This window comes from Ursus maritimus, unplaced genomic scaffold (genome assembly GCF_017311325.1).
Source record: "Ursus maritimus isolate PB19 unplaced genomic scaffold, ASM1731132v1 scaffold_18, whole genome shotgun sequence".
In the NCBI taxonomy this organism is placed as follows: domain Eukaryota; kingdom Metazoa; phylum Chordata; class Mammalia; order Carnivora; family Ursidae; genus Ursus; species Ursus maritimus.
The window spans coordinates 54,479,420-54,495,722 of NW_024424230.1; the positions used below are offsets into that span (position 1 = coordinate 54,479,420).

The following is a 16,303-nucleotide window of genomic DNA, read 5'->3' on the forward strand; positions in this document are numbered from 1 at the left end:
CCGTAGGGCAGACAGATCTGTTCCTGGCCCCTCAGTGCTGGCCTTCCCCAGTGCGGTTCACAGGGGTGGCGCTTCCTTTCATTACCACGTCTCCATCTCTCTTACCATTTTTATGTGCTCTGTTGTACAGAAGCCAGTCTGTCAGCCCTCAGTTCTTTAGGAGGAATTGCTCCATAAAGAGGTGTAGATTTGGTGTGTCCGTGGAAGAGGTGAGTTCAGGGTCTTCCTACAATGCCATCCTGGACCAGACTCAGTATTTTTATGAAACTCAAATGCAAAACAAGAAAAATTGTCAAGTAATCCACAGAATGTTCTATGTTTATGAAGAAAAAGAGAGCCAATGAATTCAATGTACATTTTAAACTATTTAATAGAGGTATTTGTTGTGTACATTGTTTTAGTTTAATATAAACACAACATTTTTTTTTTTCTGGAAACAACCTGAGTGGAAAATGAAATCGGAACTGAAGAGATTTTAATGCATAAAAACAATTCTCAAAATATAAGCAATGATCCCCAGCTGGGGAGTTTCTCTGAAGTTCAGGGTTCAGACCCAGGACAGGAATGAGGGAAAACTCCCTGTAGGTCAAAAGCTCTGCTGAAGTCATAGGACTGTATTTGTGGGCCCTTAATCAGAGTGAGCTTTCTCAAACACCCCCGGAAGGAGGTCTGGCTGCTCAGGCAGTTTTGCTTTACGTCAGCTGTCAAAGAAGAAAGCAAAAGTCTTGTTTAATTTTGTTAAATGGAATGGATAGCACAGTAGGAACAAAAATAACATCAAGTAGTCTCTCTATCAAAATTAGAATAATATTCTCCCATATCTGTTACTTCAGTGATAAGGCAATGAAAACAATTTTAGTCACAGCTGTGCCTTAACTGAGTCACAACTTCTTATTTATTTGTAATAATTATTTGGAACATTTGAAATGCATAATTCAAATCCAGAATCAGTGTGAGAAGTTAAGATCATGTTTGTCCCCTAAAATTATTTCCTTCTCTGGGGGTCACCAAAGATGAGTCACCTTGGTAAAGTCATCAAGCTTACTTTAGATGGCATCCAATATTCTCAGAGTCTTACCTAAGGGTGAATTTACACGTGTAGATGAATTTTTCTAAGACTTCCTAGGTATTTGAATGTGTCATCCAAACCATGTATTTTTCTTAATCTCTACTCTATATCTACCTGAACTAAGACTTCCCTTAGTGACAATGCCGCTTAAAAGTGATCGGGCCAAGCAGACATCCATACGTACCAGGATAGCCACCGACATAAATAGGATTGCTGGTGTCTGCCGAGGTGGACTGGGTGTGTGGACTCTCAGCACGAACTGCATTCCCATCAACAGTCAGAACCAAGCGGTGTTTGCTCTTCTGAGCTTGAAGCGTGTGCCATTTTCCATCGCAGAGAGTAGTGGTAGCTTTGGGCTTGTATGTGGCTGTTATCCTACCGGCACCATTGTTAACATGAAACAAGATCTAAACCAGCAAGACACAGGCAAATACCTTGGTGAAATCTTCCATATTTAAGGAACATAATCCATTTATATAATGTTCTTGAAGCGGATAAAATCCAAAATTCTGCTAAAAAGGAAGGCAAACTATGAAAAACAGTGATTTTGAAAAATAGCCTCTTAAAGGATTCAGATTTTATTACTCCCCGAATTATAGAAAGGACCGATGACCACCTCCGTGGGAATAAGCCTGAGCCACTGTTTTTGCATTACGTCCTCAAATCAGTGGCTCATTTTCAGGATAGCAGAAGCTGACGGGCTGACTGAGGGGTCAGTTCGCAGCAGCCGGCTAGCACCTGTGGAGGGACATTTACTCGCTATCTTCCGACAGACTGGAGATACTCTACCACAGCAGGTGCTAACACAGAAAAATCTACGACCTGCAACAAAAGATGGCAGGGAAGACGTGCGAGTGTCCTGCTGTCAGGTTCTTATGCTGTACGCGAGGTGGCCCAGTGTACTGTGAGGTAGACTGTAACGAAGTATAGGTGTAGATTATAAGCCCTTGGGCGACAGCTAAGCAAAGTTTTAAAGGAAAAATAAGCTAATAATAGAGGTAAAATATACATCAGAAATTACTTTTTTGGGAACTGTTACACTTCTGATAATATTTTTCAGATGTCACATTTTTTCAAAATTCTTTTGAAGTACAGATGAGGAAGAATTTGGCTGTAAGCCACAGCGTAGAGAGGCAAGCAGTATGATGTAGAGGCAGCTTGGTGTAGACGTGAGGATGAAATAAGGGGGCGAAGAGGTGAAGGGGAAGGTATTTTCTTATATCCTCCTCATCCCCATTCTAGTGTGTCATGTCCTAGGAGCCAGAAACCCAGTGGGGAATAAGCAGAGTTACTAGAAACAAGCAAATGAGATTGGGAAAAATCTAGAGCACAAAGACTTGTTCCTCCTTGCAGGAGGCAGTAGCTTAAGAAGATTCAAGCATTTTAGTCCCAGAGCAACACAAGTTGACCACAGCGCAAGAGAAATGGTGCAAAGTGCAGTTAGGTAGAGAGGACTTGAGAGACCTCTTCCACCCCCATGGCCTAGGAGTGGTCTAGCAGAAACTCCCCAGTTCTCATAGGACCCTCGGGGGGACGAAGAAGATGGCTGAAGAGGAAGAGGTAGTAGTGCCCCTGACCGGTGCGAAGCCTGATCTTCAAGGGATGTTGGCCAGATCTCCAGGATCAGTCCCCACACACCGGTGACGCTGGACCTCAGACCATTCATTACAACTTGCCGGGGACAACTGGCCTAGTGCACAGAAGACGGAGGAGACTCAAGGCATACCTTGACTCCTGTCAGGAGAGAGCTTGCAGAAAAGAAAAAGGACAAGGAAGACTCTCTTCCTTCACATCTTGCCTGCACCCAGATGGCCCTAGCGGGGTGAGGAAGGAACATGAGAACCAGGAGAAACTCTGGAAGCAGTTTTGAAGCAAAAGAGACTAAGGTACTGCTAATTGTTAACTTTAGAAGGACTAGAGGCTGCAAAGAGCAAAATAGTTACAGAAAAAATTTGTTTTTTGCATTAAAAAAAATAGATGATGGTATATCCTTCCCATAGAATACTCTGCAATAAAATGAAATGAACTGTTGGTCCAACAACCCAGATCAACTACCAGGAAATGGCGGCTGCGTGTAAAAAGCCAATCTCAAGAGGATATAGCCCGCATCATATGGTTTATAGAACAGTCATGAAATAACAGAACTGCAGGACAGATTCGTGGCTGCCCAGGGTTAGGGAGCGAGTTGGTGTGGATATGAAGGGGTGGCTCCACGGAGCATGTGGTAATGGTACAGTTAAGTGTCTTGACTGTGAGGGTGGATACATAAAGCTAAACAAGATACATGTGATGACATTGTCTAGTGCTACACACACACACACGTACACATGCAACTAGTATAACAAAAAAGTCTAGATTGTGCCGATGTCGGCTCATGGCTGTGATGTTGTGTGAGAGTTACGCAAGCTGCTGGTGCTGGAGGAGCCTGGGGGAGGGTGCAAGAGGGCCTCCCTGTACGTGTTACTGTACCTTGCTCTCAATCTATAACTATTTCCAAAGAACAAGTTAACAAATATTAGGGAGGGTAAGAGCATCAGGCTGGCAACTTTCAGATGATGTATTATGGCTGTAATGTTGCTTCAATTTCAAGTTTTGTTTGTCATTTGTAATCTCCTTAGGATTAGTTGAACCTTTTCTCCACTCCGTTGAAATGGATCACTGGAAATTTGGATCTGGTTATTTCTACTGTTTCGCAGTTGCTCTGTTTCGGACACTGGGGCAAGCGGGAAGCCCATCGGGATCAAGCACCTACCTTGCCATTTACCATCTCTAATCCAATGGCATCTACTTTGGTGCTGCTGATCCCCAGGAGGACTCCGTTCTCAGAGGTGGTACGGAATTCCAGGGTGATGTTTACATCTGATTGGACTTTGTAGCCTTCCTTGACTGAAAAATACAAACATAACCCCCAGTTAGGGGTGAGCCTGGCCCAAGAAGGCTCAGGGTCAAAGAGGTCAGGGGCTGGCTGGCTGGGTGAGCATTTGGGCTCCTGGCTCAGGAGGCCTGGCTCTAGCTCCTTCTCTGGATCCAGCTCCATCCTCACCAGCAAGTCACTTCCACCCTCAGAGCCTTGGCTTCCTCATCTGTAAGACGAAGCGAGGCTGTTAAAGAAGACATCACCATCCTCAGGGCTAAGCCAGACCGGAGTTGAGGCCGACCCATCCTCTCATCTAGAGCCACAGAGGGAAAAAGCCAGAAGGATTTGATCTGTATGATCCCATCGTCATCTGGCCAGGAATAGCGCACTCTGCGCTCCCAGTACGGGGCAAGTCGTCACTTACTGAGCAGATGAGCATCCAACTGGGTTTTTTTTAAAGTGGGAATTTAATGAAATGGATATTTTATTTAGGTGATGGGAAAGCTGAAAAAACAAACTAAGGGTATGTAGCAGGCAATCGTTCAGTCCAGGGTTAAAGGGGAATTGGGAGCAGGTGCGGTTATCAGAACTGGAAAACACCGAGTGAGAGATGTGTGCTAGCTGTTGCCCTCTGCCCGCCTGCCCCTGATCTTCCACCACGGCCTCCCTGTAAGCCACAGAAATGTGGTTCCCTGCGGTAGGAAACAGAACAGAGGGCGAGAGGAGCACGATCCCAGGGCAGATAGGAGGTTAAGAGCAAATCAAGGACCTTAAATGGAGAGGGAATGCCACATACATTACAAAGGCTAGTTCTAAGCCTTAAGGAATTTACATTCTAAGGCATTTTAGACATTTAAATTCCTCTACTTAGGGTCATTATTTTCAACAGTCTCAATGGGGTCAGTTTCTTCATCAAACCTGACTTGTATTTGGCTGGCTGGTCTAGCTATTTTATGCTCATTTTTGTCAAAGTCCGTTATTTGGCAGTGACAATATGCCTTACATACATTTAGGGGTAGGGGAAGCACAGATGAAACCAGCACCGCATGTGTGCCCTCTGCCGGGAGGTGCGGCCCCGCTGCTGGGAGCAAGCCTGCGTCAGGCCATCTGGAGAGCGGCGAGGGAGAAGGCTTTTATATTAGAAATTGAGAAATTCGGATAAACTGGAACGCTTAACTAATAGTGCTCTTGCTGCAGCCTTGGCCAGGAGTCCTGTCCTAGTATTTCATTCTTGGATCCATAGCCAAGTGCAGGCTAAGCCCAGAGTTCTTTCGTATTGATAATACGTACCAAGAGCTGCATATCCACTTCCATCAAAGAAAGTTCCTTCCTGGGCCACTGCATAACACCTGGTTACTGCAAATGCAGACACTGGGTTGTCCTTGTCCAGCTGTTTGCCATTCACTGTCACCTCCCCAATGCAGGCGGGGACACTGTGGGTAATCTAAACCAAATGACAGGACAATAGATGTCTAAGTATAACAAGAAGGGCCAGGGTCAGTTTTTCCTATACTTCAACAAAACATTAAAATATTAGCTTTTGGTTTTTAAAATCGAATTTCCACAATAGTTTCCATAAATATCCAACTGAAAGAAAGCTGCTCGCTAGTAGCATCTTGGCTAATAATGCAGTAAGGGTGTTTTCTATGATTTGGATTAAGTAGTATGAAAATCAAGAATGCTGGGTTTTCTAATCTGCAAATATAAATCCACTGGCTTTCCCGAATCGTACCAGGGCTAATGGCTGTGGAAAGGGAAATGGTCATTAACTAACAGGCAGGAAAGGCTGGCTGAGCTTCAAGGGCTTCCAGGCGAAGCCCAAACAGATAAGCTGGGGACAAGGTTTAAAAGGTTTCTATCAGGCAGCCAAGCCCCAGGCTCAAGCAAGATAATTTAACAAACATTTTCCCTTACTAAAGATAAAAAGACAGAAGCGCAGCCACAATAAAGGTGAAATGGGCCCCGTACAGAAAATGCTGCTCACATTTCCAATGTTCCTGGCCCTGTACTCCGAGGGAAGGCCTCCCAGGTACAGCTTTCCTTCCACATCCAACATGGTACCATCCCCCACAGCGGTCACCGTGGGGGATTCCTGGCCATCAACCGTCATGAAGCCCTTTCTTTTAAAGTGCTCTGTCTTGATCTAGAACGAAATGAGAATATCCAGTTTTTAAGGAATCTGAGAAAACACTAACAGATGTTTGTTTGCAACATTTGTTCATCATAGCTGTAAATAACATGAATGAGCTCCTAAAGGATGGCTCCGATTTTTACACAGTCGGTGCCGAGAAGCCGGAGCCTGGCAGGAGACGGGCAGGCACAGGTAAAGCGCACCTTAGAACAGCAAGTACTCCTGAGTCTTAGTTACAAGAAAGCAGACGCCACGGTCTAGGGGTTGGCTCACTCACGCCACAGGTGGGCTTCATTTATTTCTCATCAGGTCGAGAACATTTTTGGTACCTTTCACTCATTCCCCAGTGTCTGCCGGGTGCCTGTTAGGTGTCAGGCACGGAGGGTAGCCCTGGTGATACTTCAGGACGTCGCAAAGGTCCCAGCCTGCAAGGAGCTTATGTTCTACAGGGGAGCCACTGGACACAAAGCAAGCTAGGTCATCTCACGACAGTGAACTGGATGGACTAAAACTTAGCGTGAGCGATCACAAGCTTCCCGAGAGCGTACCGTGTGCCACCTGCCGTCACTGATCAGTGCAGGGTGGGTGACCTTTGTTCTGCCTTTCCCGAGATCGAACAGGAAGTGAAGGTGGCCCCCGTGCAGCTGGAGCGTGGCGTAATCAACCTGGTTCTGATGAGCCATGTAGTAAATCAGACCGCTGGAGGCAAATGTTCGGATCCTTAGCTGAACTGAGAGCCTGGAGGAAAACAAGAGCTCAGCCCTCAGAAAGGAATAAACTTTAACTTTTACTTTTAAAAATAGCTTCAGAGAGAGAACCCAATAATTGTTTCAACCTTTATATTGAACATCTCGGCAGAGAGTCATTCATTATTCGTTCATCCATCCGTCCATCCAATTAATGATTACCCCTTATGTATATGTGCCAGGAACGTTCTAGATGCTGAGGCTGAAGCAGTGAACAAAGAGGAATGTCCTTTCTCCCACAAAACTAATACTTGGAATCTGTCAGAGGAAGTTGGGTCACGAGAGGCGAACTGGTGGTTCCATTAAGTAGTCAGGCAGGCAGCTCCGAAAAGATGGTATTTCCGCTGAGCTCTGAATGACAGGAGCAAGCCCCACAAAGCCCAGCAGGAGAGACCTGCAGTTCGTTTTCGGACAGCACAGAGTCTGTGAAAGCAGTGGCCTCATTTGGCTGGGCGGCCTCCCACAGGAGCAGGCACAGCCTCACCAGAGCGCTCAGGGGCGGGACAGGAGAGTGTGGCTCTGCCCTCGTGGGTGAGGGGCTCCGGGAGGCAGTATTTAGATCTGAAGTGCAGTGGGGAGTCGGTACTGAGGGAGGTGGGCATGGCTTGAATTACATCTTCAAAGGAACCTGTGATGTGAAGAAGCCATCGATGAGGCCAGGGTGTCAGCAGGCTTTAGGCGGGCTGCTGTTGCCACAGTCCACAGAGGCCAGGTCGTGGTGCCTTCGACCAGGGCTTGTGGGGGATGTCGAGGGGATGAACTAATTCATGAAATGTTCCAGAGGAAGAAGCAATAGGACTTGCAGATGGGCTGAATTTGGAGAGGGAGGGAACAAAAGTAACCATCTCTAGGTTAGGGCCCTAGGCACTCAGGGCAATGGTGCTGATGTCTACAGAAATGGCAAAGATGGGGACAGTGGGTTTGGGGGAAGACTGAATTCTCTTTGGGTGTGTTGGTGTGGAGAAGCCCGTCCCAATCCACAGGAAAGTGTGGAGGGGCCAGCCAGGTATACACCTCCAGAGTCCTAAGCAGAGGCCCGGGCTAGGCAGGTGGGTGCTCATGCAAATAGAGGGTATTTTAAAGCCACTGAAATATGGAAGTTCGCCTGGGAGAATACACAGAAGAGGCCCTGGGCCTTCTCTGATGGAAGAGGAGCCCGCAAAAGAGACTGAGCAGGGATGGGCAGGGAGAGTAGGAAATCAGGAGTGTGTGGGGTAAAGACAGCCAAGTGCATGGGTAGTGCTGAGGGCCCAGCAAGGAAAGCCTTGTGGGATGTGGGCACAGCAGGTCTGGGATAACTGTGGCAAGAGCAACCGAGAAGTGAGGGGAGGCTGACTGGGTGGGTAGAGAGGAAATGAGAGGGGAAAAGGCAGACTGCCACAGGAGGCAGGTTTTTGTTTTGTTTTGTTTTGTTTTGTTTTGTTTTGTTTTGTTTTGTTTTAAAGCAACTCTTTCAAGAAGTCTTGAAATACAGCCAGGATACTGTGGGGGTAGAGGGGATGTGGAGTTGCTTGGAGTTTTTTTAAGGTAGGAACTACCAGAGAGGAAATGGTTACCAGCATAAACACAGTGCTGGGGTTTAAATCCTAGTTCTGCTGTGTGCCCTCAGCAGGTGACTTAACTCCCCTGTACCTCCATTTCGTCATGTGTAAAATAAAGAGCACACCTTCCTCACAGGATAATTTTGAGGACTGAGTTGGAGTATATGTATTCGATACTGAGGCAGTCTGTGGCACAAATGTTTGCTCCTCTTGTTAACACTGATGCTGATGAGGGCGATGGCTCTGAGAGAGGGGATGGGCTCCAGAGGGCAAGCGAGAGGGGGAGTAGCACCCCTCCTCTGTGGTAGTAGGGGAAGAGGTGCAAGGGTGGGGACAAAGGCAGGGGGTGCTCTTTTTGGTAGCGGACAGATGAGGGAGTTCTCTTGTTCACTGAGGCAGTTATCGGCTGGGGCATGGAGAGAGGCTGTGGAAATGTACAGAGTTTTGACATGAGAGGTAAAGCAGCATGAACATATTAGAGAACTGTGTCGGCTGCCTGTGTCATCTGGAGGTTCCATCTGAGATCGCTGGCTTCACTTCCAACCAGGGAGGAAAGAGATACTTCTCCAGCCTTGACCAACAGTTTGGGTTCTGGCACAGAGTAGCCAAGTAGGAGTTCTACCCAGGGCCAGTTCACAAACGAACACCTGTAATAATGACTCTGAGCCCATCTGGGTCTGGGATAAACTGTGCTGGGGGGCTGCAGGGGGAGTGGTGAGAAAGCATGAGGGCTTTGAGGTCTTCATACAGTTGAGGAGCTGCTGGAATGGGAAGTAACAATAGAAGTGAGGAGGAGGGGGTTGATTAATAGAATGCTTCCAACAGAGATCTGGGAGGTGGGATGGATATTTACGAAGTAGGCCAGGGTGGGACCATGGGGAGAGGATGGCTGAGGAAAAGCCCTCTGACAGACAGACGCCAGAGGACTTGGAAGGTCAGATGTGGGGCGGCTGAATTCATGGAGAATGATGGCCCGAGCTGTGGAACAAAGACACTGAGTCAAGGTCTAAAGCCAGTGTGATGGGGCAGTGATCATAGGGGGCGGTAACAACGGGTGCAGTCTGAAGGGTTTGGAGAAGAGGAGGAATGTGGAATCTGGAGGAACCCTGGCCAGTCCCAGGCCTTCTCTGTGGGATGTGAGCTGGCTTAGCCTAGGAAGGGTCCGTGGGGCCAAGCAGGTGTGAGGGCGAGAAGGACCAGGCAGACTGGTGTGGGTGTGGCACCAGGGAGCTTGAGGGGCGCAGTGAGAGAGTCTGGGGGGGACAGTTTGATCAGATTAGTAAGTGCTTACAATGGAGTGGGGTTGAAAGTCCAGATGATGATAGGTCCAGAGGACTTAAGATTCTAGAACAAGAGTGATTTAGAGAGATACCTACCTGTGTTCTTTCCTACACTCCTACAGAGAGGCAGCAACTGGCCTTCACCAAGAAGGGGTAAGGACAAACCACAGGAACCCGACTGAACCACATTTAAGCCTCTGCTGTGCACAAAGGCTGCCTTCCTGTTCTCTGCCTTCTCACCGCTGGATCCCTCCCGGGTCCTTTCTCCGTGAGACGCCTGAGGAAGACTTTGGAACAATACCCACCTCTTTCTGACAGCCAGCTGATTGAAAGGCAACACGAAATGGCTGCTTTGCGTGAGGCCAAACTGGTGAGCATGGGGGATATACTCTGGGGCTCTGTCCACAGCACACTGTTCCTGTAAGAGATGCAGACGGACTCTCAGCCACACAGAGCCACGGCGGCCACGAACACGTACGAGGTTTTCCACGAAAAAAACATCTCTGCAGAGCATCAACAGCTACGTGTGGGCACAGACTTAGTCTTTGCTTTAAATAATTTACTTGCTATCTCTTTATTTCTGAGAAGGCAATTAGAGCTTCTTTCTCCTCAGTCCCACTCAAGTTTGCTTAAAATTCCCATGCATTTTCATCAGGGGAAGGGCCGGAGGGTATCGGCGGCTGCAGGAGCAGCTACGGCACGTGCACCAGGAAACTGGCAGTGGCCACAGGCCCCTGGCCCTGCCGCGTCTCTGAGGGGGACGTCTCTAATTGCCCCCGGGTGGTAGCAAGGTACAGCGCAGAGGAGCCAGTGTGGGAGGGGTCTGCTCGGGAACCTGCGTGCGGACAGCGCCCTCCACACAGTGAGTCCGAACCACGTGAGGCCACAGACTCACGTTTCTGGCTTGGGGGGGGAGGAGGGGTGGATGCTACCAAGAGAGCTGGCTTGAACTCAACGATTGGCTCTGCTTGGAAGGTACTGCTCTTTGCGTGACTGCACCACCATCTACATAATTAGAGTGCGTGCTTTTAACCAAGGAAATGGACAAATCAGAAAAGGGAAAAGAGAATGAAAACCATTAACTGCCATTAAAAATATTTGGCCAATACATACACAATGGAACATTACTCAGCCGTCAAAAAGAATGAGATCTTACCATTGGCAATGACATGGGTAGTGAAGTAAGTCAGAGAAAGACAAATACTATATGATTTCACTTATGCGGAATTAAACAAAACATGAACATATGGGAAGGGAGAAAAAAATCATAAGAAACTCTTAATGATAGAGAACAAACTGAGGGTTGCTGGAGGGGAGGTTTGTGGGGGATGGGCTAGATGGGGATGGGCATTGAGGGCATCTGATGTGATGAGTACTGAGTGTCATATGCAACTGATAAATTGTTGAACACTACATCTGAAACTAATGATGTACTATATGTTGGCTAATTGAATTTTAAAAAAAGTAAGGAAAGCCCCTCTTACGAGACTTGGTAAAGGCTGGGACTCCGGCGGGAGCTCACTGTCCTCTCCATGAAGAGCCAGCTTTGGCCTTTCCGAAAGCAAGCAGGTGTCCAAGTCCACCTGTTCGTTGCCAGCCGCGCTCGTGAAATCCAAATGTCTAGATACAAAGTATTTACAAAATTAAGATACTACAAGTCAACACGTGAACCAAAGTCACTTGATTATTGAACACTAAAATCCATGAAAAACCATTAATCTATTACTCTTAGGGTAACCAAACTGACCATCTTCCACAGCGACTAGAAGTCTGTATATCCTATCTTCTATATCCTGTCCTTTGATTCTTTGGCCCACCCCACTCCAGCCCCTCCCATGTTGTCCACCTGGCCACCATCCGGCAAGAGCTGGCTCAAATGCCGTCAGCTCCTCCTGCAGCCTGGGCTGGGCGTAGGGAAAGATTCTGGCTCTGGCTCTCACAGTAGTGCACACTGGCCTCAGTTAAACACTGATTTCTTTCTTTCTCACAGGTTTACATCTACCAGGAAGTCATGAAGTACACTTGTCCTAATTCCCTTTACTCTGCTGCCCTTGCAACACGTCCCGTCTGCATCTACCCCCTTAGCACTTTCTGAGGACATGGTCGTGAACAGAACAGAAACGTTTCTGCCCTATGGAATCCCCAGCCTCATGGCTTTCAGGAGGAAGAAGATGCCGTATCAGTTAGTGTATTTATAAACAGAGAACTGGGTGAATAAATAAATCAACTGTACAGATAAGTAAACCAAGGCTCTGACATTAGAATTGTGCTGCAATTCAATGCAATGTTTTATTCTTTTAAATTTCAAGGACACCGTGACCATCAAAGTTCCAAGTCCTTGTTCAAGGTCTTGAGGCAAAATCCGCAGCCCAGCTAGGAGGGGAGCTGCGGTCTCCTGATGCTCAGCGCATGGTCAGTTTCTCCCCTGCAGACTCTGGTCCCGCACCCCCCACCTCCAGGTCATAGCACAGCCTTTGTCCCAGCAGCACTCTTACCTAGGCACAGGGTGAGTGAGGAAGAAATAACTGTCCATGGGCACATGTCAGCTCTCTTCCTCACCATGAGCTCCACAAAAGAAACAGACTAACAGTTCTTAATTAGACAGTCATTGTTTCAGGAGGAGCCATTAATAATCTGAAGCCGCAAGGAGCCCAGCTGTAAAGGTTCCTTAAAGCAGTGAGCTCAAGACAGCAAGAAACTTGCATCACAAAACCTCTGTATTCCCTGGAATGCTTGTCAAAAGTGTATTTGACCTCTGATGTTTATTGATAGTCCTATGGAACTAATGTTCAATGGTTTGGGTTTTTAATTCTAGGATTACCAGATCTACCCCTCATTCTAATCCAATAAAATCCATTTGGGTGACTGTTGTGAATGGGGTTCACTTGTTATTCAGAAACGTAGGATTTTAGGCAACCTCAAAAGCAAAATCAGATAGCAGGCGAGCATCAGTAGTCCGCAATAAAACATTTCTAGGAAGTGCAAACACATGTCGAGAGCACAGTTACACTTACTCCATGTTAAAGATCAGGTTTTTGATACAGCCATGGAATGATCTTCTCATCTTGAGCACGGATGTCCCCTCCCCATCTGGAATGCCCCCTAAGTACAGCTTGGATACGTTTATTGCCCTGCTTTCTGCTGAGGGGCCCAACTTCATTTCTACAGGATTCATCTCATCCATTTGGACAGTGATAACTCTAAAAGGTCAAAAGAAAAAAAAAGCTTTTAAATATAATGAAACATAACTGCCTGTTTTAATATATAATTCCACAAGTTCATACTGAATGAGGAAAGTTCATACTGAAAGATAAATTTTAACATGACACTATGTGACTAAAAAGGTGAATCTTGAAAATGAAAACTTACAATTGAACATTCTCCCCAAATGAATGGGTGTTATTAAATACTGTTCAGTTCAATTGCTTTTTGGAAGGTATTGTTCTTTTACTTTATCTGTGATGAAATGTCCAGCATGCTTTTAAAATACTCAGTCTACAGTTTTGGAGGGAAATACATAGGTAAGTTGATACACCACTATTTTACTATTTTACTATTTGTATTTTACTGTTTCTTATGTTACTATTTTTCCATTTGCTATTTAGTATTAATGTTATTTACTAACACCATGGTACTATTTACCACAGAAGTAATCTGATCTAAAACAATGTATACTGGGCCCCAGAAAAGAGTAGGGTTAAGGTTTTTCAATTTTGAAAATTCCACAAGTATCTTATTTCAAAGTAGATGAAATTAATTTCCAGGGAGGTATTCTAGCAAGGTTCCAGAATTATTTTGGAGGTATAAAATCTCTGAATGCTCATGCCTTCACACTAATCATCCAATCACTTCACTGCAAAGAGTGTCCTAACAAGGCTCCCGTTGGTGAGGTCACCATGCCCTTGTACACAGATACCTCCCGGTCCTTATCAAGGAAATGGAATGCTCTCGTCCGTCGCCATATGTGCCCTTGGGAGCACGCAGGAGAGCTCTTCTCAGGCTTGTCCCATCCCCAGAGTTAACGTGCACTTCAATGTGGCCTTCAATCAGCATGATGGAAAAGAAGGGCTGGGAAGGTTGCTAAGAGATTTCAGGTAGAAAAAACATTACTATGTGATTTTTTAAATTATTATTTTATGAAGATAACGTGGGAATATTAACAAGTAATTTATTAAGAATATCACCATCTCCATCTAACACAACTCTTTTATATTTTGTATATGACTTCCTAATCTCTGCTTATATAACTTATATTCGGCATTATGCTCGTAACACTAACCATATCAAAGATTTCATTTCTACATAGCCTTCATACTTTTTATTGCCACATTATGTGCCAACCAATAGATACATTGAGTATTGATTAATGTGTTATTAAAAATTTAGTTTCCAATTTTTTGTTACCATACATAACACTTTTTGCCTGTGAAATTGTTTTAAATGTTTCTAAAAGTGGGATTAAAAGGTTGAAGAGTTTGGAAATTATTAAAGCTCTGAGAACTATTTTGCCACATTGAAAACAGCTCCAGCAGCAGGACTGGAATAGGAGTGTTTCACAATATCGTTGTGAGCCTTGGGTGACAGAGCGGCAAACTTTGATTAGCAAATGCTCCTGTTAAGAATAGTGGAGGAAAAGTCCGTCCGTTCTTCAAAAAGTGAACCACAGAATTATTGTGTGACCTAGCGATCCCCTCCTAGGTATCTATACCCGAAAGAACTCCAGGTACTCAGACAACACTTGTACGTGAGCGTCCACAGCAGCAGCATTCATAATGGCCAAAGCGTAGCTCTGGCTCCAGCTGGCCATCGGTGAGCAAGCTATGTGACGCACACACAGCGGAGTATCACTTCGGCCACAGAAATGAAGTGCCGACACCTGCCAGTGGGGCTGAGGCTCCAAACACACTAAGTGGAAGACACGGAAGATCACATGCTGTGCGAGCCCGTTTCTGTGCCGTCTAGAGAACAGGGGGATTCACTCATAGACACAGAAGGAAGACCGGTCGTCACCAGGGCTGGGGAGGGACCGCTTCATGGCATAGGCTTCTGTTTTGGGTGATAAAAATGTTTTGGAACTAGACAGAAGAGGTGGCCTCACAACATTGTGAAAGCACTAAATGCTACTAAATTGTTCATTTTGAAATGGTTACTTTTATGTTACATGAATTTCATCTCAACTAGAAAAAAGGGAAAAGATGGGTGGAGTCCATACACCACTGTGTCATTGTTAGACCTCCACCAAGTGGCTTGGGAGACACGAGGGGTCTAGAGACCGGTGTTCCAGTCCTGGGTCTGGCCTAGATCGGCTGTGTGACCCTGGGCAGGTTAACAAAGTTCTCTGAACCCATCTCCTCAGCAGAACGTCGGAAGCAGCGTTCACCCCGTGGTGTGGGTGTGACCGTTGGGGAGCAGCGTCTGTAAAGCGTCGCGCGCGGTGGAGGACAGCGCGGGGTGGGCTGCGGTCGCGGGACCTCTACTTCGGTAACACAATAAATCAGCATTCAGTAAAGCCTCCTCGGATTACGTGATCTATGTACGCGCGAGCAGAGGAAAGAGTAAATATCATCTATGCTCTTAAAATGGAATCTAAATATGGAAAACCATCGACTTTTCTCTCTTCTCCTATGGCTGGTCCACCATGTTTATCACAGGCCACATTTCTCTTTCTGTCCTACTTGTAGATAAGGAGAGTTGTGCTTCATGGAGCAGTATGCCAAAAACCTCTACAGAACTTACGGATCTACTGTCATGGCCTTAGAATAAAGAGTAACAACTGTAACGTGGAAAAAAAGCTCAATTTGTACTGTCTGGACGAGTTTGAAAAGAATTAGAGGTAGACAGCAAGTATCTTTCTTCTCAGTAGCTAGACAAGGAAAATGGATTGTGTCACACAAAGAAATCACCCATTCAGAGGGGAAAGACGTTCAGCAGTATAACTTCTGCGTATTGAAATGCACACTCATACAAACAAGTGGCCACACGGATACAGTAAATGTTCATGACTAAGTCATTTTCCATCTAGTGTTTCTTGAAGTCATTTCCTTCCTGAGCTCCCGGCTGAACAATAGCATTTGAGCCACTCACCCCATGGGCCTGCAGATGACCCTGCTTCTCCCCCTGCCTGCCCAGGGCAGCCAGGATGATGCCACTGCTGTTCTTGGTGGCAAACGTCGCCAACAATTCTGATTCTGGTGACAAAGACTTGGGTGACAGTTCAACGTAGCCGCCTTTCAAGAAGCTAACACTTCGGATAGGCTGGTCACAAAAGAGAGGAAGGAGCACCATCAGGCCCACTTGAAGGCTGAACCGCCCACCGTGGGGGTTACTGCCGGTCTCCCCGTCGTCTCTCTCCCATCCCCCCTGCTGGCTTAGATTTTGTTACTTTACTACATTGGGAAGTCAGTGGACATTTATAGAAACTCATTCCAATATTAATAAAATGTTTCCCACCTCCAGTATACAGCCTTTTCTCACTCCATAGGAATTTCTGAGTAAATCAAAGGTCGATCTGGATATTTCCAGGTTTTTGATACAGCCCACATAGCTTTTGCTGGTGACACCTTTCCTGTGGGGAGAACAACAAAATTTGGATTTTATAACTCCATTTTTGAAAGGAATAAAAATGGATCTCCAAGTAAAGAAAATCTTCTATTTGTCATTCTGCAGAAATGTCTAGGTC

General features: G+C 46.1%; 1 protein-coding gene across 1 annotated transcript in view; it reads right to left on the bottom strand.

Moving 5' to 3' along the window:
* Nucleotides 1-361: 361 nt before the first annotated feature.
* The window catches only part of LAMA1 (laminin subunit alpha 1), a 144,290-nt gene continuing 128,348 nt past the window's right edge, over nt 362-16,303 (bottom strand). The window contains exons 52-63 of the mRNA XM_008692580.1: nt 16,075-16,189; nt 15,709-15,879; nt 13,541-13,692; nt 12,639-12,824; nt 11,109-11,244; nt 9,930-10,042; nt 6,606-6,795; nt 5,911-6,069; nt 5,217-5,370; nt 3,822-3,955; nt 1,254-1,476; nt 362-701 (exon numbers count right to left, since the gene is read on the bottom strand). Coding sequence (XP_008690802.1) covers nt 541-701; nt 1,254-1,476; nt 3,822-3,955; nt 5,217-5,370; nt 5,911-6,069; nt 6,606-6,795; nt 9,930-10,042; nt 11,109-11,244; nt 12,639-12,824; nt 13,541-13,692; nt 15,709-15,879; nt 16,075-16,189 — 1,894 coding nt within the window. The 3' untranslated portion in view covers nt 362-540. The remainder of the gene's footprint in view (nt 702-1,253; nt 1,477-3,821; nt 3,956-5,216; nt 5,371-5,910; nt 6,070-6,605; nt 6,796-9,929; nt 10,043-11,108; nt 11,245-12,638; nt 12,825-13,540; nt 13,693-15,708; nt 15,880-16,074; nt 16,190-16,303) is intronic.